The sequence below is a fragment of the Anomaloglossus baeobatrachus genome, chromosome 1 (assembly GCF_048569485.1).
Source record: "Anomaloglossus baeobatrachus isolate aAnoBae1 chromosome 1, aAnoBae1.hap1, whole genome shotgun sequence".
Taxonomy (NCBI): Eukaryota; Metazoa; Chordata; class Amphibia; order Anura; family Aromobatidae; genus Anomaloglossus; species Anomaloglossus baeobatrachus.
This window is the reverse complement of record NC_134353.1, coordinates 739,377,622-739,399,629: the sequence shown is the minus strand read 5'-3', so window position 1 is coordinate 739,399,629 and position 22,008 is coordinate 739,377,622. Positions and strand designations below refer to the sequence as shown.

General features: G+C 50.9%; 1 protein-coding gene across 3 annotated transcripts in view; it reads left to right on the top strand.

The window, feature by feature from the left end:
* TCTN2 (tectonic family member 2) overlaps nt 1–20,983 on the top strand; it is a 108,004-nt gene extending 87,021 nt beyond the window's left edge. For all 3 annotated transcript variants that reach the window (XM_075322679.1, XM_075322686.1, XM_075322675.1), the window contains exons 15-18: nt 7,514–7,667; nt 10,949–11,059; nt 11,673–11,761; nt 19,682–20,983. In XM_075322679.1, coding sequence (XP_075178794.1) covers nt 7,514–7,667; nt 10,949–11,059; nt 11,673–11,761; nt 19,682–19,803 — 476 coding nt within the window. In that variant the 3' untranslated portion in view covers nt 19,804–20,983. The remainder of the gene's footprint in view (nt 1–7,513; nt 7,668–10,948; nt 11,060–11,672; nt 11,762–19,681) is intronic.
* Nucleotides 20,984–22,008: the final 1,025 nt, after the last annotated feature.

The window sequence follows — 22,008 nt, the reverse complement described above, 5'->3', positions numbered from 1 at the left end:
ACGGATGCGATACAAAAAGCGTCGCGAATACGGAAAAAAGTCACGCCAAAAATTGAGCAGGGATGCCGATCCGTTATCTGCATCCCTGATCAGCGCTTGGCGGGACGCACGGACGGATGCGATACAAAAAGCGTCGTGAATACGGAAAAAAAAGTCACGCCAAAAATTGACCATGGATGCCGATCCGTTATCTGCATCCCTGATCAGCGCTTGGCGGGACGCACGGACGGATGCGATACAAAAAGCGTCGGGGATACGGAAAAAAAAGTCACGCCAAAAATTGAGCAGGGATGCCGATCCGTTATCTGCATCCCTAATCAGCGCTTGGCGGGACGCACGGACGGATGAGGTGTAAAAATGGACAGGGGATACGGAAAAAAAAAAAAAAGTTATACTCACAGTACCCAGAGGACTAGCAGGAGGAACACTGACCAGAAGAGCTGCAGAGGAACAGATGGCAGAGAGATGGACAGCTTTACAGGAGCAGCAGGCAGATCAGCAGAATGCCCAGGAAGGACCCAGCGATGGACGCAGATGTGATCAGGCCGGTGAAGACAGGTAAGAGGACGTCGGGGGAGAGCAGAGGGGGAGAGGGGGGGGTGAGAGCAGAGGGGGAGGGGGGAGAGCAGAGGGGGAGAGCAGAGGGGGAGGGGGGGAGAGCAGAGGGAGAGGGGGGGAGAGCAGAGGGGGAGACCGGAGAGGGAGCTGCAGAAGCAGAATAGAAATAATGGGGGAGGCAGTCAGATCGCAGGGGGAGCGGATCGGGATGTCGGGGGGGGGGGGGAGGGTGGTTGGGGGGAGCAGATCGCGGGGGGGGCACGGCAGGGGCTATCACGGCAGCGCGCAGGGGCACCACGGGAGCGCGCACGGGCTGCAAAGTGAGCACAGTACTCACTTTGCAGCAGCAGCGGTGGTAGCAGATCGGGATGCCGGGGGGGGCAGATCGGGGCGTAGGGGGGCAGATCGGGGCGTAGGGGGGCAGATCGGGGGGGGGCACGGGCAGGGGCCTTCACGGGAGCGCGCAGGGGCCTTCACGGGAGCGCGCAGGGGCCATCGCCGGAGCGCAATACTTACCTTTGGAGCTGGCGCGGTGACAGCAGAGGCGGCGTCTGCGGCGGCAGCAGCGGTGGCGTGGTACCAAAAGTACCAGCCACTCCACGCTGCAGCCATGTTGGGGGAGGGTCCCCAGAGCAGCACAGGCCTGGGGAGGGCGGCCACCGGCAGATCAGACCGCCCCACTGCACACTGATTGGAGCGATTGCGCGTCATAGCACGATCGCTCCAATCAGTGCTGCAGGGGCTGGGGGCGGCATGTTTGAGGTCCACCTATGATATGCTGCAGCAGCTGCGGCATGTCATAGCTGGATCTCACAGGATCGCACTAATTCGGGCATTATTTTTGCCGAAATTAGTGCGATCGATGTGGTTGGCGGTTCAGATTTGAACAGCCAATCACATCGATCGTCGATAGGGGGTGGCGATGCCACCCCCCCTGGGGTCAAGCAAAGGTCCCCTGCTGTAAGAAACAGCAGGGGACATCATTTGAAAGCCGTTGCTATGGCCACGGCAATCAAATGAAGTTTAGGCCGTAAAATTACGTCCCTGGTCGTTAAGTCACGTTAAAATAGGACGTAATTTTACGGCCCGCGGTCGTGAAGGGGTTAAGGAGAAAGTACACCAGTACCCGGCTAAGACATGGAATTGACGCATCAGCAGTACCGCAATGTTTTGGTGGCTAATTTCCTTTACAGCCTTTGCTACTATAAGGAACCTGTCACCAGGTTTTCAGTCCCCAAACTATAGTCAGCAATGTAAAGTCCCTGTCATATTGATCACGTCCATACCTTTTATAGGTCAGTATCTCCTTTTTATAGGAATTCATCTAATTTTTCCCTGCCGCCCATGACAGCACCACATGAGAGATAGGTTCCGCCCACATCAGGACAGGAAACCCACTGATAAAAAGGCGGTACCTCTCCTCCACATCAGTTTGGTTTCCTGTCCTGGTATGGACAACCCATTGATGTCCCAGGTCCGGCCCGGTGTGGAAGCCTGGTACTTACCTGAAGCCGGTGCTCGGGCCTGGATGCACCCCCCCTCGGTCTCGGACCTCTGCGGCGGTGAGGCGCGGGCCTGGAGCGGGAGCTCGGCCCGGCGTCGCTCCGGGGATGTGCGCACTCACGGCGGCCGCTGGAAGGCTTGTCCCTGCTGTGCTGCACGCCGGGGTGAAGCTGGACGCTCCGACCGGAAGTGACGCGATTCCAGGATGCCGTGCGCCCTGCGACCAGGAAGTGACTGGTGTGCGCATGCGCACTCGGATCCAAGATGGCGGCGCCCATCTAAAGAGATATATCTGGCCGGCGCTTGGGACTGGTGAGTTTTTTCTCCTCCATTATGGCAGGAGATTCCCCCCGCAGCAAGGAGCAGCGCAAGGAGTCGCCCCAGCGTGGCTCGGACCGCGGCTCTGCGGATCGTTCCCGGAAGGCTGTGTCGAGCCCGGGCAGCGTTCGGTCGGTGGGTCCCAGGAGATCCAAGGGGAATCCGCCTCCTGATCCGGTATTGCCTGGAGTCGTGGGGGTGAGTGGACTTCGTGGTCTTCGTGTTTCTAAGTCCCCGTTTCCGTGTCCCCTCTCTTGTTAGGTACCGAAAAAGAGTGCCTCCAAGCAGCGTCACAAGGAATGTGCCATATGCCAATCCTCCCTGTCTTCGGATTACACCAAGGCCCTATGTGCAGACTGTATCCAACAGACCCTGCTCAAAGAGGGGCCGGGGTTCTCCTCTGAATTGCGCTCCATTATCAGGGCGGAAGTACAGGAGTCCCTTAAATCCCTTAAGGGGGGCAGGAGGCGCAAGAAGTCCCGTCATCATAAGCAGTCTACTCCCGATACCTCGGCGGGTTCGGCCCGGGGCTCTCGGTCGTCGGGATCCTCGGGATCTTCCCCCTCCGATTCTGGCTCCTCTTCCTCTTCCGATGAGGGTGGTCGTCCTTGTTTCCCTACGGCAGACGTGGGACCTTTGGTGAAGGCTGTACGTTCGACCATGGGCATAGTGGACTCCAGGGGGCCCGAATCTACCCAGGATGTCTTGTTTGGGGGCTTGGATTCCAGGAAGCGTAAGGGGTTTCCCATTCCCCAAAAGGTTCAAGGTCTCATTACTGACCAGTGGAAAAAGATGGACAAAAGGTTGAATCTTAGCTCTTCCCTAAAACGGAAGTACCCTGTGGATGAGGAGGCGTCTACCTCTTGGGATAGGACCCCAAAAATTGATGTCGCTATTGCCAAGGCGTCTCGTTCCACTACCTTGCCGTTTGAGGACTTGGGGTCCCTTAAGGATCAGCTGGATAGGAAGGCTGATGGTTTTCTGAGAGGTACATGGGAGTCTGCGGCAGGTGGCTTGCGCCCGGCCGTGACCGGCGCCTGTGTTGCCCGGTCTTTGATGGTGTGGCTTCAGCAGTTGGAAGACCAGTTGCGCAATGACGCTCCTAGGAAGGATATTATCTCGTCCTTGCCCTTAATACAGGGTGCTGCTGCCTTTCTGGCTGATGCCTCGGTTGATTCTTTAAGACTGTTCGCCAGGTCGGCGGCGCTGTCCAATTCAGCGCGTCGGGCCCTCTGGCTGAAGACTTGGAAGGGTGATGTCCAATCCAAGGGACGGCTTTGCAGCATGCCTTGTGAGGGTGCCTATCTTTTTGGCTCTAGCCTGGACGACCTCCTCACTAAAGCATTCGATAGGAAACAGGGGTTTCCAGTTTTTCCGGTGGCGTCCTCTCGCAGCCGGCCCTTTCGGAGACGTCAGTTTTTTGCAAAGAAGTCTCAAAAACCGCATGATCAGTGGAAGGACCGTAGAAAGAACAACTCGGGTTTTCTCTTCGGCAAGCACTCCGATAATAAGCCCAAGTCCTCTCAATGACGCCTATCATCAGGTAGGGGGTCGGTTGTCCCTCTTCCTCCATGCATGGCGGGCAATCTCCTCCAACAGGTGGCTCCTTCAGATTGTGGAGGAGGGGTTGAAATTGGACTTCCGTTCGCCCCCTCGGGGGTCTCTCATACTAACGTCCTTGCGGTCCCCAGAGCGGCAGATGGCCTTGGAAGTAGAAGTGCTCACTCTCCTCTCAAGGAACGTCGTTCAGGAGGTCCCCATAGGTCAAGAAGGGGAGGGGTTTTACTCCACTCTGTTTCTGGTTCGGAAGCCGGACTCCACCTTCCGCACCATCTTCAACCTGAGAAGCTTAAATTTGCATCTGGAACAGCGAGCCTTCAAAATGGAGACCATGAAGTCGACTGTCAGACTGTTGTATCCAGGGTGTTTCATGGCGGTCCTCGACTTGAAGGACGCCTATTATCACATCCCTATTTTTCCGGCTCACCGGCGGTTCCTCAGATTCGCACTACACGTCTCCGGGAGGCTGAGACACTTCCAATTCGCAGCGCTGCCATTCGGGCTTTCCATGGCCCCACGGATCTTCACCAAAGTCCTCGCGGAGGTCATGGCTCATGTCAGGGAACAGGACATATTGATCGTTCCGTATCTGGACGACCTCCTGATAGTGGGTCAGTCGGAGTCTCTCTGTGCGACTCACGTGACCAAGGTCATCACCATCCTGGAAGGACTGGGGTGGGTGGTGAATCGACAGAAGTCCAGACTCCAGCCTCTCCAGTGTCAAGTCTTCCTGGGTCTCGTCTTGGACTCCACCAGCCAGTTGTGCCACCTGCCAGAGGACAAGGTCGCCAGGATCTTGTCCTTTCTCTCTTCCGTGAAAAGTTGCCCTCGCATGTCCTTGCGACAAGCTATGTCGCTGGTCGGGGCTCTTACCTCTTGCATCCCAGGAGTGTGGTGGGCCCAACTGCGTTCCAGAATCCTCCAGATGGAGGTCCTTCGGTTTCAGAGACTGTTAGGGGGCTGTTTGGAGAAGTTTTTGACCCTGTCTGCGGCCACTTTGCACTCCCTGGGTTGGTGGCAGGACCCCTCTCACCTCCGGATGGGGGTTCCTTGGCTTTCCCCGGTCACGGACACAATAGTCACGGATGCCAGCCATTGGGGGTGGGGTGCCCATCTACGCCACCTGGTGCTTCAGGGTCCCTGGGACGCTCAGTTGGTCAGACAGTCCTCCAACTTCAGGGAGCTCAGGGCGGTTCTCAAGGCGCTAGAGGGGTTCCTCCCCTTCTTGGAAGGTCGCCATGTTCGGATCCTTTCGGACAACAGGGTGACGGTAGCGTACATCAACCATCAGGGCGGCACCAGATCCCCTTCTCTTCTGGCTCTGACTTTGCACATCTTCCGGCTGGCCGAACAACATCTCTCCTCCTTGACAGCTCTTCATATCAAGGGGACGGACAACGAGGAGGCAGACTTCCTCAGCCGGCACTGTCTCCGTCAGGGGGAGTGGTCCTTGGACCCGGAGGTCTTTCACAAGATCACGCTTCTATGGGGTGTCCCTGTTCTGGACCTGTTCGCTACCCGGGCAAATCGGAAAGTGGACAGGTTCTGCTCTCTCAACCCCCGAGACGATCCTGTTGCCCTCGATGCCTTCCAGATGTCTTGGTCTCAGGGCCTCCTGTACGCATTTCCTCCCCTGATCCTGTTGCCTTCGGTTCTCCGGAAAATCCGGACCGACAGGGCAGAGATTATTCTCATCGCCCCCTTCTGGCCAAAACGGGCGTGGTTTTACTGGCTGCGGACACTATCTCTGGGGGATCCTTGGGTTCTCCCGGACGCCCCTCATCTCCTGTCCCAGGGCCCAGTCCGTCACCCCCCCGACCCGGCTCTCCATTTGACGGCTTGGCGTTTGAGCGGCGGCTGCTAGCTCGACGTGGGTTTTCCTCTTGCTTAATCGATACTCTTCTTCGCAGTAGGAAAGCGGTCACCACAGCCATTTACGGTAGGGTCTGGAAGCGCTTTCTCCTTCAGTCGGGGGCTCGGGCGGAGGGCCCCCCTCCTATCCCGGCTATTCTGGAATTCCTCCAGAAGGGGTTGGAATTGGGGCTCTCCACCAGTACGCTCAAGGTGCAGGTATCAGCCTTAGGGGCTCTGTTTCATTGTAGTCTGGCGCAGAATGAATGGGTTTGCCGGTTCATTAAATCTAAGTCCAAGTCTGTACCTGTTCGGGCTCCCAGGGTTCCCCCTTGGGACCTTAATTTAGTGTTGGATGCCCTCACGGGGCCTCCGTTTGAGCCCTTGGGGGGAAGTCCCTCTCAAACTGCTGTCCCTTAAGGTTTTCCTCCTCGTCGCGCTCACCTCGGCCAGGCGGGTGGGGGATCTCCAAGCCTTGTCTGTGGTTCACCCTTATACCCAGATTCTGGATGATAGGGTAGTGTTGCGGACTGATCCTTTCTACTTGCCCAAGGTTTCTACCCCTTTTCATAGGTCCCAAGAGATCGTGCTCCCTTCCCTCTGTGACCCCCCTCGGGACGAGGCGGAGGCTCGGTTACACACGTTGGATGTCCGGAAGGCCTTAGTCACGTACCTAGATAGGACTAGGGAATGGAGGAAGTCTCAGGTCCTGTTTGTCACTTTTCAGGGGCAGTCCAAGGGGCGTGGGGCTTCTAAAGCTACCTTGGCCAGATGGGTCAGGGATGCCATCGGTTTGGCGTACTCGGCTAAAGACGCCACTCCTCCTCCGGGCATCAGGGCACACTCCACTAGAGCAGTGTCTACGTCTTGGGCGGAGAGGGCGGATGCCTCTCTTGACCAGATCTGTCGGGCGGCTACTTGGTCGTCTCCTGGGACTTTCTTTCGGCACTATAGGCTGGACTTGTCCTCCACAACTGACCTTTCCTTTGGGAGACGGGTCTTACAAGCGGTGGTCCCTCCCTAAGGTGGTTGGTCTATATAAATCTCTCATGTGGTGCTGTCATGGGCGGCAGGGAAAAATCTTAATTACTCACCGGTAATGGGATTTTCAATAGCCCATGACAGCACCCTTAGTTCCCCCCCTATTCACTGGTTGTGGGCACCCTTCGGGGAGTGTTAGAGTTATTGGTGGTTTCCTTGGGTGGTGGTGTGATTAATCTGTTTATTGTGTTTTGTTGGTCCTCTCTGGCTCTGAAAACCTACTGATGTGGAGGAGAGGTACCGCCTTTTTATCAGTGGGTTTCCTGTCCTGATGTGGGCGGAACCTATCTCTCATGTGGTGCTGTCATGGGCTATTGAAAATCCCATTACCGGTGAGTAATTAAGATTTTTATGCACATGAGCCGCAAGTCCAGGGGCTTAGCCTGCAGTTACTTTTCTCTGGCCTCCTCTCAGTGACGGATGGGTCACACTTCTGCCCTGTCCTGATAGCTTTTATATAATGTATCAGTGTAGGACCATGTATGAGCCTGGAGTCCATCCTGAGTACTTCACAATGGATGATCTGGACTGGACAGATCTGTAGGAAACCTTCAGTATTGTGTTAATACAGGTCTTTAAGGATAAAGGATCTTCTAAATATTGCTGAACTGTAAGACAAAGTTTGAGAAAACTCCAAACTTATATATTATAGTTCCGATAATGGGGTGTGCTTTATTTCTAGATGAAGAACACAATACAACGTGTACAGAGAACTGCGGCTCAGAAAATATAATGTGTATAAAGGTGCCATCAAACATCAAAATTCAGATCATAACCGCGGTAACGGGAGCTGTCGAGGGCGTTCCTCAGGAGGAAATCCTGGCAACTAAATTTAGGTCAGTGATCGCAATATTTTGCTGATGATGGCTGCTTCACTGCTCCTGATAAACATCACTATACTCTTTGTCTTAAAGACAACCTGTCAGGTCCCCTTTGCCCTCCAACCTAGCATAATTGTAACCTGCATGGCCAAATACCCTTCCTAAACATCTGTATATGATTTTAAAAAACGACTGAGAAACCTCACTGTCCCTATGCCTATTAGGCCTGTGACTAGTTGCAGGGGCATTAGGTGCCCTGACTAGTTGCCCCTTTTTCCATGTTATCACACCCCTGTGGGCGTAATAAGATAATGAGCTGGCTCCTGCATGCACGCAGCTCGTTTCAGCCGTTTCAGTATGTCTTTGAAACAGAGTATGCTTCCCGACTTCATTGGGTGCACTGCACATGACTGGAACTTCATAAGATTACTCATGTACACATCTTCTGAATTTCTGGTCATGCCAAGTTCACCTAATAAAGCATGGAAGCGTAAACCTGGCTTCAAAGCCATACTGACACAGCTGAAATGAGCCACGCACATGCGCAAGATTTCTAAGAGCTTTTTAATGGCTTCACAACCTTTGACGCAAGATTACGCCATGTTTGGGAAGGGGTTCTCAACCTATGACGTAAACGTACGTCAGAGGAACCATGATGACATCCGATCGCACTTATGAGGGCACTCTGATCACTCAATGACTGCTCTGCTCCACCTCATTCCAATTTGGAGACGCGTCTGGAGCAGTGATTGTGTTGTTCTATTGATCTGCCTGGGACTCGTGGTGCTACAGACTATTTTAGCCTGTGCTACCACTTCTACTGCTTCAGAAGAACAGACGATTAAGGATATTCTGGACTTGTTTATTGTTGCCTGCTTTTTATGAATAGTCTCTGGTCCTTTTCTCCCCCCTCTCCCTAACCAGTCTTCTGCCACCGAGCTCTGTTCTTGATCGCTCGATTTTTGGCAGTTTTTTCTTTTGCACCACCTTTTGTGCGGGGCTCCATCGGTCTCCAATTGGGCAGCTTTTCAGTAAGGGTGAGAGCAGAGCCCAATGTAGTGACAACATGATGGTGGTCAAGTATTAGGACAAAAGAGATGTCCTTTTTCTTGACCACAATACATGGTAATAGCAACACCACCACCACTGTGTGAGGTATCACTGCACAGGTCCCCAAAGAGGAATGTGTAATGAGGTACAATAAGAACATAGAGGGAGTTGATCTCTCTGACCAAGTCCTCAAGCCCTACAGTGACATGCATAAACCTAAAAAAAATGTTTAAAAAAACTGAGTCCTCAGTGGTTGATACTTTTTATTGGCTAACTGAAAAGATGTTACTATATAGAAAACATTCGAGACTATAAGAAGCTGTGCATATTGTGCAGATGGCAATGTATAACGCTTACGTGCTATCATGATGTGCAGGCCAGACCATCACATTTCTTCAGTTTCAGGAGGTAGTGATCAAGGCCCTAATATTTGTGAGAAAGGGGGAGATCCCAGTACCTCTGGAATTGAAAGTGCCCATATAATACTGGGGCAAAATTATGTGGCAATGACACCCTCTGGGCATACTAACATGCTAAGAGGGAGGGAATGAGTGCAGGAACGAACGCCGTTGCGACTAGTCTCTGGCTTCATTAGCCTATCTTAAAGGATCTTTAGAAATACCTTTTCTAAAGATCTCTTTATGTATTCTACTGTTGAGGATAAGAATTGAGTAACCAAAAATACTTAATTCAGCCATTTCATAGACTTAGATTACATCTACTAAACTACATACCTAACACACATATTTATGAATGCTTTTGTTTCTTACTAACACACACACACACACACACACACACACACACACACACACACACACACACATAATTATACTGCATATTCAGTGATTTTCCTTATTACAATATACCAGCACATGTAACTTAAAGATGGCTCCTACATCCTGGACAACGCCCAAGAAGTTGAGGAACAGAGTAATCCCTAAAGTTCGGAACAACCAATCCAGCAGAGACTATGCAAATTCCTATACGTCCTGAGTCCAGCTGGCGATACTTGATTGAACTATATTTTGTCCACACCCTTTACTTCTCCTGAACTATAAAGTTTCCCGAACAATAAACTGAAACAGAATGCTCTGGCGTCTGTCATGGAGAAGGTTCATAACAGATTCAGTGTCAGTTATTGTTCTTTCTTGCGTGCACACATGACAATATAATTTGAAATCGGCAATTAGACCTTAATAGTGCCTTTGTAGTCTCATCTCAACACTACCAGATACAGGGATTAGCATTATGCACGCAGAACTACTCGTGGTTCTGGGTGCATATTGCGCCTGACAGGCTCCCTTTAACAATTTCACATGAGCCTGACTCCCGTACAGACATTCTTGGCTCTGCGCCGGTGCATATACAGAGTTTTTATGTTATATTGGGGCACATAGTATTTAAGAAGGGGTTGTCGGAGTAGTGGACAAAACCCTTAAACTATTGATGTTTCATCCTTTAATTGTCACGACTGTTTCTGCTATAGTTGAAAAGATCCGTGTCTAGAGTTTTACAGCAGCTTTATGCTATGGATTCTGATTCATATTGTCTGAGAAATGCACATATCTAACAACGCTGAAATCTTCTAAATTATTGGGTTTAGCAGGCTTTACACGCTACGATATATCAAACGATATGTCGTCGGGGTCACGTCGTAAGTGACGCACATCCGGCGCCGTTTGACATATCGTAGCGTGTGACCGCTACGAGCGTCTGTTAACGAGCAAAAATACTCCCCTTATCGTTGCTCGTTGACACGTCACTCATTTTCAAAAAATTGCACGTCCTTCTCTGTGCCGGTTGTTCATCGTTCCCGGGGAAGCACGCATCGCTCCGCGTGACACCCCGGGAACAATGAACTGCAGCTTACCTGCGTCCCGCTGGCAATGCGGAAGGAAGGAGGTGGGTGGGATGTTTACATCCCGCTCATCTCCGCCCCTCCGCTACTATTGGCCGGCCGCTGTGTGACGTCGCAGTGACGCCGAACGTCCCTCCCCCTTCAGGAAGACGATATTCACCGCCCACAGCGAGGTCGTTTGGAAGGTAAGTACGTGTGACGGGGGATTAAGACTTTGTGCGACACGGGCAACAAATTGCCTATATCGCACAAACGATGGGGGCGGGTGCGATCGCAAAAGCGATCGCACGAGAAATTGAAGCATGTAAAGCAGCGATTTTACTTCTTTAGTAAGAAAAAGGGTTAGTTTGACAAATGTCAGTCTATTTTATATATGTTTCTTTTCCAGCTTCTCCGCAATTAATGTAAATTGTGTGTCTGGCTGTAATCTGTCACTTCCACTCACGGCCTCCGTACAGTTCATCAGAGTCCCGGCCCAGGTGCCCTCGAGCATTACAAGGTATCGTAACCTATGGAACGCCTGTGTATCTATATAATAATTACCATCAGCCCCTGAATACGCTGTATAGTTGCAGGAAAAAATAAGTGAATGTGCCTATCTTTCTGCACTGATTGCTTATAAAATGTTATCTGATTGTTATCGAAGTGACAATTCTAGACAAACACAATTAAACTAAAGTGAATACCCTGCACTGTTGTAGTCAGCTTATCTTATTTCCACCATAGATGAAATATCACATGATCTGTTCTGTAGCCTTTCCTTAGCTGATGAGCTAAGATTTGTGCAATGTTGAAGAATTTGGGACTATTCCTCCTTTCAAATATTTCCAATTCATCATTATTTTGGGGATCTCTTGTATCTCCAGCCCTCTTATTACCATGCCGTAGCAATTAAATTGGGTTAAAGTCAGGAATTTAGCTTATATTTCTTCTTTGTACTATGTGGTACAAAAAAACCTCTTTTTTTCCCCTTTTTATATGTGGTATAACCGCACTGTTTTTCAGCATTTTCACTGAAATCACTGAAAAACTGTAGAGTTTGTGCTGTAACTATATCTAATTATTATTCAAATATCATTTTTATTTACTAATCAACTTTCTTATGTATTTAGATTTCAATTGACTGATACAGAATATGACTGTGATAAAAATGACGTGTGCTGGCAGAAGCTAGCGTATCCACTCACCAAGTACTACACCGGTAAGGCTAAGTATACCCCACATAACGGATAACGTTTTACTGCCACATGTGCAGGTTTTATACATGGGTTAAGACTTGGTTCACAGAGTGTTTGACCCTACGTTCAGTGGTCCCCTTGGGCTTATGTCTAAACCCCTGCAAAATGGGATTTGGGTTTTTGCTCTCACTGGGCCATTGACTATCATGATGCAGACAGAGTCACAATGTGTTCTGTCATGCATCATGTTTGGCTGTAGACACCTATTGGAGGTGGTCAGCAGGTCGCAGCTGATTATGTCTTGCTACCCACCTCAACTATATATACGGATATTAACCCCTTCAGCCCCCGGGCACTTTCCGTTTTTGCGTTTTTGTTTTTTGCTCCCCTTCTTCCGAGAGGCGTAACTTTTTTATTTTTCCAGCAATCTTGCCATATGAGGGCTTGTTTTTTGCGAGACGAGTTGTACTTTTAAATGAAACCATAAGTTTTACCATATAGTGTACTGGAAAACGGCAAAAAAATTCCAAGTGCGGAAAAATTGCAAAAAAAGTGGGATTGTACAATAGTTTTTGGGATATTTTATTCACCGTGTTCACTATATGGTAAAACTGATGTGTGGGTATGATGCCTCAGGTCGGTGCGAGTTTGTAGACACCAAACATGTATAGGTTTACTTGTATCTAAGGGGTTAAAAAAATTCACAAGCTTGTCCAAAAAACATGGCGCACGTTTTGCGCCATTTTCCAAAACCCGTAGCGTTCTCATTTTTCAGGATCTGAGGCTCAGTGATGGCTTATTTTTTGCGTCTCGACCTGACGTTCTTAACGGTACCATTTTTGCGCAGATGCTACGTTTTGATCGCCTGTTATTGCATTTTGCGCAAAATTTGCGGCGACCAAAAAACGTAATTTTGTCGTTTGGAATTTTTTTGCCGCTACGCCGTTTACTGATCAGATTCATTGATTTTATATTTTGATAGATCGGGCATTTCTGAACGTGGCGATACCAAATATGTGTGTATTTTTTATTTTTTTAACCCTTTAATTTTCAATGGGGTGAAAGGGGGGTGATTTGAACTTTTAGGTTTTTTTATTTTTTTTTAATTTTTTAAAACTTTTTTTTTTACTTTTTCTTTATCGTTCCTCATGGGAGACCCAAACCATGGGTGTATAGCTTCTGCCTCCGGAGGACACACAAAGTACTACACTCAAACGTGTAGCTCCTCCCTCCGGGCTATATACACCCCCTGGATGACAATCTAACCAGTTCAATGCTTTGTGTTTCAGGAGGTCACACACACTTGCATTCTCTGATATTTTTTTTCATTTTAATTTTAAAGATTTGGAAGAAAAGCGGGTCCAGTCTGGACTCCCGGCATGTCCCTTCACACCCCACTCTGTCGGCGGTGCTGTTAAGGTTGACTTTATAAGGCTGGTGCCTTCACATGCCGCGCTCCTTCACATCCTCTGTGAGGCTCTGGGTTGAAGTGGGAGCCGTCTCGGTCCTCTCTGCTTGCAGGAGACCGGTCTCCATCCACAGCCCTGTCTGGTTTCTGCTGGAAGGAGCGTTCACCCCCCCTCAGGGACTGGCCCTGCGTCTCAAAGCTAAGTATTGAGACGTTTTTCAGGGGTCCCGGGTACTTTTATTAGGGGGACAGTATGTGTTTTATCGTTACTGTAAATTCCGGCCGGTTCTGGGGGTTTCCCCTGAGAACCGCGCCGAAGGTGCCTGCTCGTCGGCCGCTTTTTAAAATCTAGGCCCTGGCTTCAGTTTGGGCCTAGTTTCGGTTTCGGCTCCTCTGCATGTCATGCATACAGGATGCATAGCGTGGCGCCGCCCACCGCTCGGCCAGCAGAGGGGAGGACACTCCTCTCTGGGGAGATGTTTCCTCCTCTGTATCTCTCCCTGGCCCTCCGTTTTCCCGCTCTTGGGCTAATACCCGCCCCCCCTCCTCATTCCAGCGCCATTTTCTCAGCGTTCTTACACTGGACGGCGCTGGATGCTGCAGCTGCTGCTGTTTAGGAAGGCTGACGCTTCACTGGGGCTTTGAGCTGTGGAATCCGGAGGGCACACAGAGAGCGGGCTGGTAAGCCACAACCTCTGGTTGTGGGCTTTTATTACACTCTCAGGGCATTCTATAGGAGTGTATTACTACTGCAGAGCTTCCACCTCAGCAGCATGTCTGTCACCCGAAGCAAGGCTGCAAACATGTACGCTATATGCACTGCTTGTAAGCTCATTCTGCCAGAGCCAAGCACATACCCACATTGTGATGCCTGTGCTAATATGGTTGTGTCTCAGCCTGGAGCCTCCTCAGGGGTCCTTCCGGCTGCTCCGGCCCCGGTGGCTGAACCCCCGGCTTGGGTAGCTTCCTTTTCACAAGCTATTTCCCAGTCTTTTGCCGACTCGATGGGGCAGCTGTCCCGGACACTGCTGACCATGCATCATCCCCCTTCTCAGGGTGCCTCTGCTGCTCCGAGCTCTGCAGAGCTCTCAGAGCATGTCCTAGGACCCCGTCCCCCTAAACGGAGACGCAGGGACCCTTCTCCTTCCTCTTCCCACGGCTCTGATTCACGTGCCGAGGTGCAGGGCGAGGAGGATTCGTTTACTGTGGGCTCAGACGCTACCTCTATGTACCCCATTGACTTGTCTGAGGGTGATGCGGATGTTAGTGACTTGATTGCGTCCATTAACTCCGTACTGAACCTCAACCCACAAGAGTCTGAGGAACAACCCTCTCTGGTAGAGATACACCAGTTTACCTCACCTAAGAAAGCTAGGAGTATGTTTTTTAACCACTCCAGTTTTCGGACCACTGTTAACAAGCCCAGGGCCTGTCCTGACAAACGTTTTCCGAAGCGTAGTTCTGATGACCGTTTTCCTTTTCCACCAGAGGTGGTTAAGGAATGGGCCCAGTCTCCAAAGGTAGACCCTCCGGTGTCCAGAATCTCAGCCCGCACAGTCGTAGCTGTGGCTGATGGCACTTCTCTTAAGGATCCCACTGACCGCCAGGTTGACCTTCTGGCCAAGTCTGTATATGAGGCGGCAGGAGCCTCGTTCTCCCCGTCTTTTGCGGCAGTGTGGGCTCTTAAGGCAGTCTCTGCCTCTCTGGCGGAGATACATTCCCTCACCAGGGACTCTATTCCTGAGACGGATGCCTTAACTTCTCAAGCTTCGGCTTTTGCATCCTACGCCATGTCTGCCATCCTGGAGGCTTCTCACCGCACGGCGGTGGCCTCCGCTAACTCCCTCGCGATCCGCAGGATCTTGTGGCTTCGAGAGTGGAAAGCAGACGCTTCCTCTAAGAAGTACCTTGCGAGTCTCCCTTTTGCCGGGTCCCGGCTGTTTGGGGAACAGCTGGACGACATAATTAAGGAAGCTACTGGCGGGAAGAGTACTTCCTTGCCACAAACTAAAGCCAAGAAACCTGTCCAGGGCAGGAACCAATCGAGGTTTCGTTCCTTTCGTTCCTCTAACTGGTCATCCTCTAAGCCCTCGACCTCGTCCACTACCGCAGCCAAGGATCGTAAACCCAACTGGCGCGCAAAGCCGCGTCCTCAAAAGACCGGAGGAGCCGCTGCCACTAAGGCAGCCTCCTCTTGACTATCTGGCTGCGCCAGCAACGTCCTTGGTCGGTGGCAGGCTCTCCCACTTTGGCGACGTGTGGTTTCAACACGTCTCCGATCAGTGGGTGCGGGATATCATCTCCCACGGCTACAGGATAGAATTTTCTTCCAGCCCGCCAAACAGATTTTTTCTGTCCACCCCCCCCGCTCCAAAGCCGCCGCCTTCTCTCAGGCCGTGGCATCCCTGCAGGCCAACGGTGTAATTGTTCCGGTTCCCGCCCGGGAACGGTTCAGCGGTTTCTACTCAAACCTCTTTCTAGTCCCCAAAAAGGACGGTTCCTTCCGGCCCATCCTGGATCTCAAGCTTCTCAACAAGCATGTTCAGGTGCGGCACTTTCGCATGGAATCTCTGAGATCGGTCATTGCCTCAATGACCCAAGGAGATTTTCTGGCATCCATCGACATCAGAGATGCCTATCTGCATGTGCCTATTGCGGTTTCACACCAGCGTTGGCTACGCTTTGCAATCGGAGAGGAACATTTCCAATTCGTGGCTCTCCCCTTCGGCTTAGCCACGGCCCCTCGAGTATTCACCAAGGTCATGGCAGCAGTGGTTGCGGTCCTGCACCTCCAGGGGTTGGCAGTGATTCCTTACCTGGACGACCTTCTAGTCAAGGCCTCATCCAGTGTAGACTGCCAGCGGAGTGTCTCTCTCACTCTCGCCACGCTAGTTCAGTTCGGGTGGCTTGTCAACCTGCCCAAGTCCACTCTGACCCCGACCCAGGTGCTTTTGTACCTAGGGATGCAATTCGAGACTCTGCCGGCACTTGTCAAGTTGCCCTTAGTCAAACAGCAGTCCCTTCGTCTGGCGGTGCGCTCTCTGCTGAGGCACCGCCGTCATTGCATCAGACACCTCATGCAGGTGCTGGGTCAGATGGTGGCGTCAATGGAAGCGGTTCCCTTTGCCCAGTTCCATCTGCGTCCCCTGCAGCTGGACATTCTCCGCTGTTGGGACAAGCGGATCTCTTCCTTGCACAGGCTGGTGGCTCTGTCGTCACAGACCAGGAGCTCCCTTCAGTGGTGGCTTCGGCCCCTCTCTCTGTCACAGGGACGCTCCTTCCTGACTCCGTCCTGGGTGATCCTCACCACGGATGCCAGCCTCTCCGGTTGGGGAGCAGTATTTCTCCATCACCGAGCACAGGGCACTTGGACTCCGTCCGAATCAGCCCTCTCGATCAATGTGCTGGAGATCAGAGCTGTGTTTCTAGCTCTCCTAGCCTTTCACCACCTGTTGGCGGGCAGACACATTCGAGTTCAGTCGGACAACGCGACAGCGGTTGCCTACATCAATCACCAGGGCGGGACTCACAGCCGTCTGGCGATGTTGGAGGTTCAACGAATCCTCCAGTGGACGGAGGACTCCAAGTCCACCATATCCGCAGTCCACATCCCAGGCGTGGAAAACTGGGAGGCCGATTACCTCAGCCGTCAAACCGTGGACAGCGGCGAGTGGGCCCTGCATCCGTCAGTGTTCAGATCAATCTGCCGCAAGTGGGGCACTCTGGAAGTGGATCTAATGGCATCCCGGCACAACAACAAGGTTCCGGTTTACGTGGCTCGCTCCCACGATCCTCAAGCCTTCGCAGCAGACGCACTGGTTCAAGATTGGTCTCAGTTCCGTCTGGCCTATGTGTTTCCCCCTCTAGCGCTCTTGCCCAGGGTTCTGCGCAAGATCAGAATGGAGGGCCGTCGAGTCATACTCATTGCTCCGGACTGGCCCAGGCGAGCTTGGTACCCAGACCTGCTGCGTCTGTCCGTAGAGGTGCCGTGGCATCTCCCGGACCGCCCAGACCTTCTATCTCAAGGTCCGTTCTTGCGCCAGAATTCTGCGGCTCTCAGATTGACGGCGTGGCTCTTGAGTCCTGGATCCTGACGGCTTCAGGCATTCCCTCTGAGGTCATCTCCACTATGACTCAGGCTCGGAAGTCTTCCTCGGCCAAGATTTACCACAGGACTTGGAGGATTTTCCTGTCCTGGTGTCGCTCTTCCGACCATGCTCCTTGGCCGTTCTCCTTGCCGACCATCCTGTCTTTTCTACAGTCCGGTCTACAGCTAGGACTGTCCCTCAATTCCCTCAAGGGACAGGTGTCGGCTCTGTCGGTATTGTTCCAGCGGCGTATCGCCCGACTGGCTCAGGTGCGCACCTTCATGCAGGGCGCATCTCACATCATTCCTCCTTACCGGCGGCCCTTGGATCCCTGGGACCTTAATCTGGTCCTCACGGCCTTACAGAAACCCCCCTTTGAGCCTCTAAGGGAGGTTCCCTTGTTTAGACTTTCACAGAAAGTTGTTTTTCTAGTAGCCATAACTTCTCTCAGGAGAGTTTCTGATTTGGCTGCGCTCTCTTCGGAATCCCCCTTTTTGGTGTTTCACCAAGACAAGGTGGTTCTTCGTCCGACTCCGGACTTTCTCCCTAAGGTGGTGTCTCCTTTCCACCTTAACCAGGACATTTCATTGCCTTCTCTTTGTCCGGCCCCTGTGCATCGCTTTGAGAAGGCGTTGCACTCCTTAGATTTGGTGCGGGCGCTCCGAATCTATGTGTCACGCACCACCGTTTTTAGGCGGTGCACCTCACTTTTTGTGCTAACCACTGGTCAGCGCAAGGGTCTCGCTGCTTCTAAACCGACCCTAGCTCGTTGGATCAGGTCGGCTATCACCGATGCCTACCAGTGTGCTCAGGTGCCTCCCCCGCCAGGGATTAAGGCGCACTCGACCAGAGCTGTCGGTGCCTCCTGGGCTTTCAGGCACCAGGCTACGGCTCAGCAGGTTTGTCAGGCTGCCACGTGGTCCAGTCTGCACACTTTTTCGAAGCACTACCAAGTGCATGCTCATGCTTCGGCAGATGCGAGCTTGGGCAGACGCATTCTTCAGGCGGCTGTCGCCCATTTGTGAAGTTAGGTTTTGCCTACTTCTCAGTTTGGTTTATTTCCCACCCATGGACTGCTTTGGAACGTCCCATGGTTTGGGTCTCCCATGAGGAACGATAAAGAAAAAGAGAATTTTGTTTACTTACTGTAAATTCTTTTTCTTATAGTTCCGACATGGGAGACCCAGCACCCTCCCTGTTGCCTGTTGGCAGTTTTTTGTTCCGTGTGTTTCACCGGCTGTTGTTAGTAGACAGAGTTCCGGTTATTCCGAGTTTTACTCTATCTCTACTTATGGGTGGATGTCCTCCTTCAGCTTTTGCACTGAACTGGTTAGATTGTCATCCAGGGGGTGTATATAGCCCGGAGGGAGGAGCTACACGTTTGAGTGTAGTACTTTGTGTGTCCTCCGGAGGCAGAAGCTATACACCCATGGTTTGGGTCTCCCATGTTGGAACTATAAGAAAAAGAATTTACGGTAAGTAAACAAAATTCTCTTTTTTTTTTATTTTATTTTACTAGTCCCCCTAGGGGGCTATTGCGATCAGCAATCCGATCGCTCTGCACTATCTGCAGATCTCAGCTACAGAGCTGAGAACTGCAGATTTGCTGCTTCACTTTCAATGCCGGCTGTATTCCGGCATTGAGAGGAAGTGACTCATGTTAGCTACAGGCGTCATCACATGACCCTGTGCTACCATGGCAACCGCTGAAAGTCACGTGATCATGTCACGTGACTTCCGGTGGGGGCGGGGTAAGTCACTGTCATGGCGGCGCCCATATACATATCGCTGCCAAGACTTTGGCAGCGAAATGTAAGGGGTTAATGGCCGCGGGTGGAAGCGATTCCACCCGCGGCTAGCAGGCACACATATCAGCTGTTGATAACAGCTGATATGTGCGCGTCTCGCCGCCGCCTACCGGCGGCAGGGGGCGGGGCTTACCGGCACACGATCCATGACGTATCTAGTACGTCATGGGTCGTTAAGGGGTTAAGGATGCACGACAGAACATACTGTGACCCTGTCTACATCATGAAAGTCAATGATCCAATTGGCGCCCAAATCCTGTTTTGTGCAGGTTAAGATGTAAGCCAAGGAGCTTTTGAACGTAATGGAAAGCACTATGTGAATCTATTATAAGTGATTTCACTTACTTTTGAATTGCTGTTTTCCCATTGTGGAAAATCCACAGCATCAGTCCCATGTGGATGTACTCTTGCATCAAGCCCACTTTCAGCTTCTCCCAATTTCAACACCAGTAAAATTCAAGTGGCCGAGACATGTTTTACATCACACTTCCTTTACTTTATACTCCTTATCAACCCTTTTTATAAAAGAAGGCATTATATATTGCTTCTGTCCAGTTATGCCATGAATTGCAGGTCCAGAGATCAGGTCCTCGCATGCTGAGAATATTTGATTTAATTTTGTATATGTTTTATTTTTAGGAGAGCCACAACATGTCACCTTGGCTAAAGGGTTGATCCTGGTCTTCTTTTTTATAAGCGCTGCAGTCCTTGGAGCACCATGGAACATGATCCGTAAAGCGTGGAATGAAACTACCTTCTAAAGAATTCACGGAAAAGGAGATAAATCCAAAAAACGTTACAGAAAAAAGGCAGCCTTCCTAAAGCGGGCTTTACATGCTACGATATATCTAACGAGATGTCGGCGGGGTCACGTCGTAAGTGACGCACATCCGGCATCGTTACTGATATCGTAGCATGTGACAGCTATGAACGAGCAGAAATACTCACCTTCTCGTTCATTGTTGACACGTCACTCATTTTCTAAAAATTGAACGTCCGGTTGTACAATGGTCCTGAGGCAGCACACATCGCTCCGTGTGACACCCCGGGAACGATGAACACAGCTTACCTGCGTCCCGCCGGCAATGCGAAAGGAAGGAGGTGGACGGGATGTTTACGTCCCGCTCATCTCCGCCCCTCCACATCAATTGGGCGGCCGCTGTGTGACGTCGCTGTGACGCCGAACGTCCCTCCCCCTTCAGGAAGTGGATGTTCGCTGCCCACAGCGAGGTCGTTTGGAAGATAAGTACGTGTGACGAGGGGTTACAGGATTGTGCGACATGGGCAAGAAATTGCCCGTGCCGCACAAACGATGGGGGCGGGTGCGATCACAAATGCGATCGCACGATAAATTGAAGCATGTAAAGCAGCCTTTACCATCACCTGGATCCTGCAATGCTTTGGTATTGTGACCCGGTGTTGGCTGCCTTTTTTCTGTGATACCTTTTAAAAGAAGCTTACAATAAAAGACTGTAACAGAAAAAGCTACTCTTAATATTTGGCCGGTCCTCTTTTACAATGCTAAATGGAGCTGTTAAGATCATGTAGCTACGCCGTGTCTCTAAGGCTGTATTCACATGGTGTCCAATTTATTTATTTATTTTTTTGTAAGACCCATTGATTAATGGCGAATACTCAAAATCAAATCAGAATAGAACCTGCTCTGAGTTTCACGGATGTCATTCTTGGATCTGTCATTTTACCAGATGTCTGAATAATTACTCAATGAGTCCATATACTGTCAGATAAAGCAGCATACGAACGATTCACATAGATGTGAATGCAGATTAAGAGATGATATTTCCCATTGTTCCACTTTTTATAGCATTTATGACTGCAGCAATATTTGTACTATAAATACTATTTGTTTCCTTGCAATTGTATATAAAGGTGTAAATATTTTGACCACATGAAATTATTTTATAATGCCAATTTTCACAAACCAAGATAAATTTTACATTTGATATTGAAAAATGGATTTTTAGCTTTCATGTGGAGTATATGTTCATTTTTTCCTCTGTGTTTCAGTGAATTATATTATTACTTTTATTTTTTTGCATTATTTATGTCTGTTTATATGTATTTTTCTTAATTTCTCTTTAAATACTATATTTTTCATTTTATAAGATGCACCAGATTATAAGACGCTCCCCAAATTTGGAAAAAAAAAAAAAAATGGACTCTGTATTAGAATCCGGTGGTGTCTTACCAGGGAGGGGGGTGTACGGCGATGCTGTGAGTGGTACAGAGGGGGCCCCAGATTCTCACTGCATGGCTGCTCTGCTTGGCACAGTTCTGCTCTGTGCGAAGCTGCTCTTCTCGCCGCGGCTCTGCTCTGTGTGGAGCTGCTCTGCTCGCCGTGGCTCTGCTCTGTGCGGGGCTACTCTGCTCGCCGTGGCTCTGCTCTGTGCTGGGCTGCTCTGCTCGCCGCGGCTCTGCTCTGTGCTGGGCTGCTCTGCTCGCCGCGGCTCTGCTGTGTGCTGCAGGTAGTAAGGCACTGGCCATTCTGAATATGTTGTTGGTGAGGGCTTCTTCAAATAATGGTGGGCGGAGTCCGCGTGTGCGCAGATGAGAGCTTGAGCCGAGAGCTCCATCTGTGCACGAGACGACTCTTGGTGCCATTATTTGAAGAAGCCCTCACAGCCAATATCTTTAGAATAGCTGGTACCTTACCGCCCGCCACACACAGCAGCCCCGCACAGAGTAGAGCCGCGGTGAGCAGAACAGCCCCGTGCAGAGCCGCGCTGCAGAGCCCCACCGCACAATGCAGAGCAAGCCACACAGAGCAGAGCCGTGCCACCTAATGCACAGAGCAGCGCTGGCAGCACATCGCATAACATTGCCCCTGCCTTCTTTGACCCCACTCCACCATCCCCGGTAAGCTACATTCGGATTTTAAGACGTACCCCTAATTTTCCTCCCAAATTTTTGGGAGAAAAAGTGTGTATTATAATCCGAAAAATACG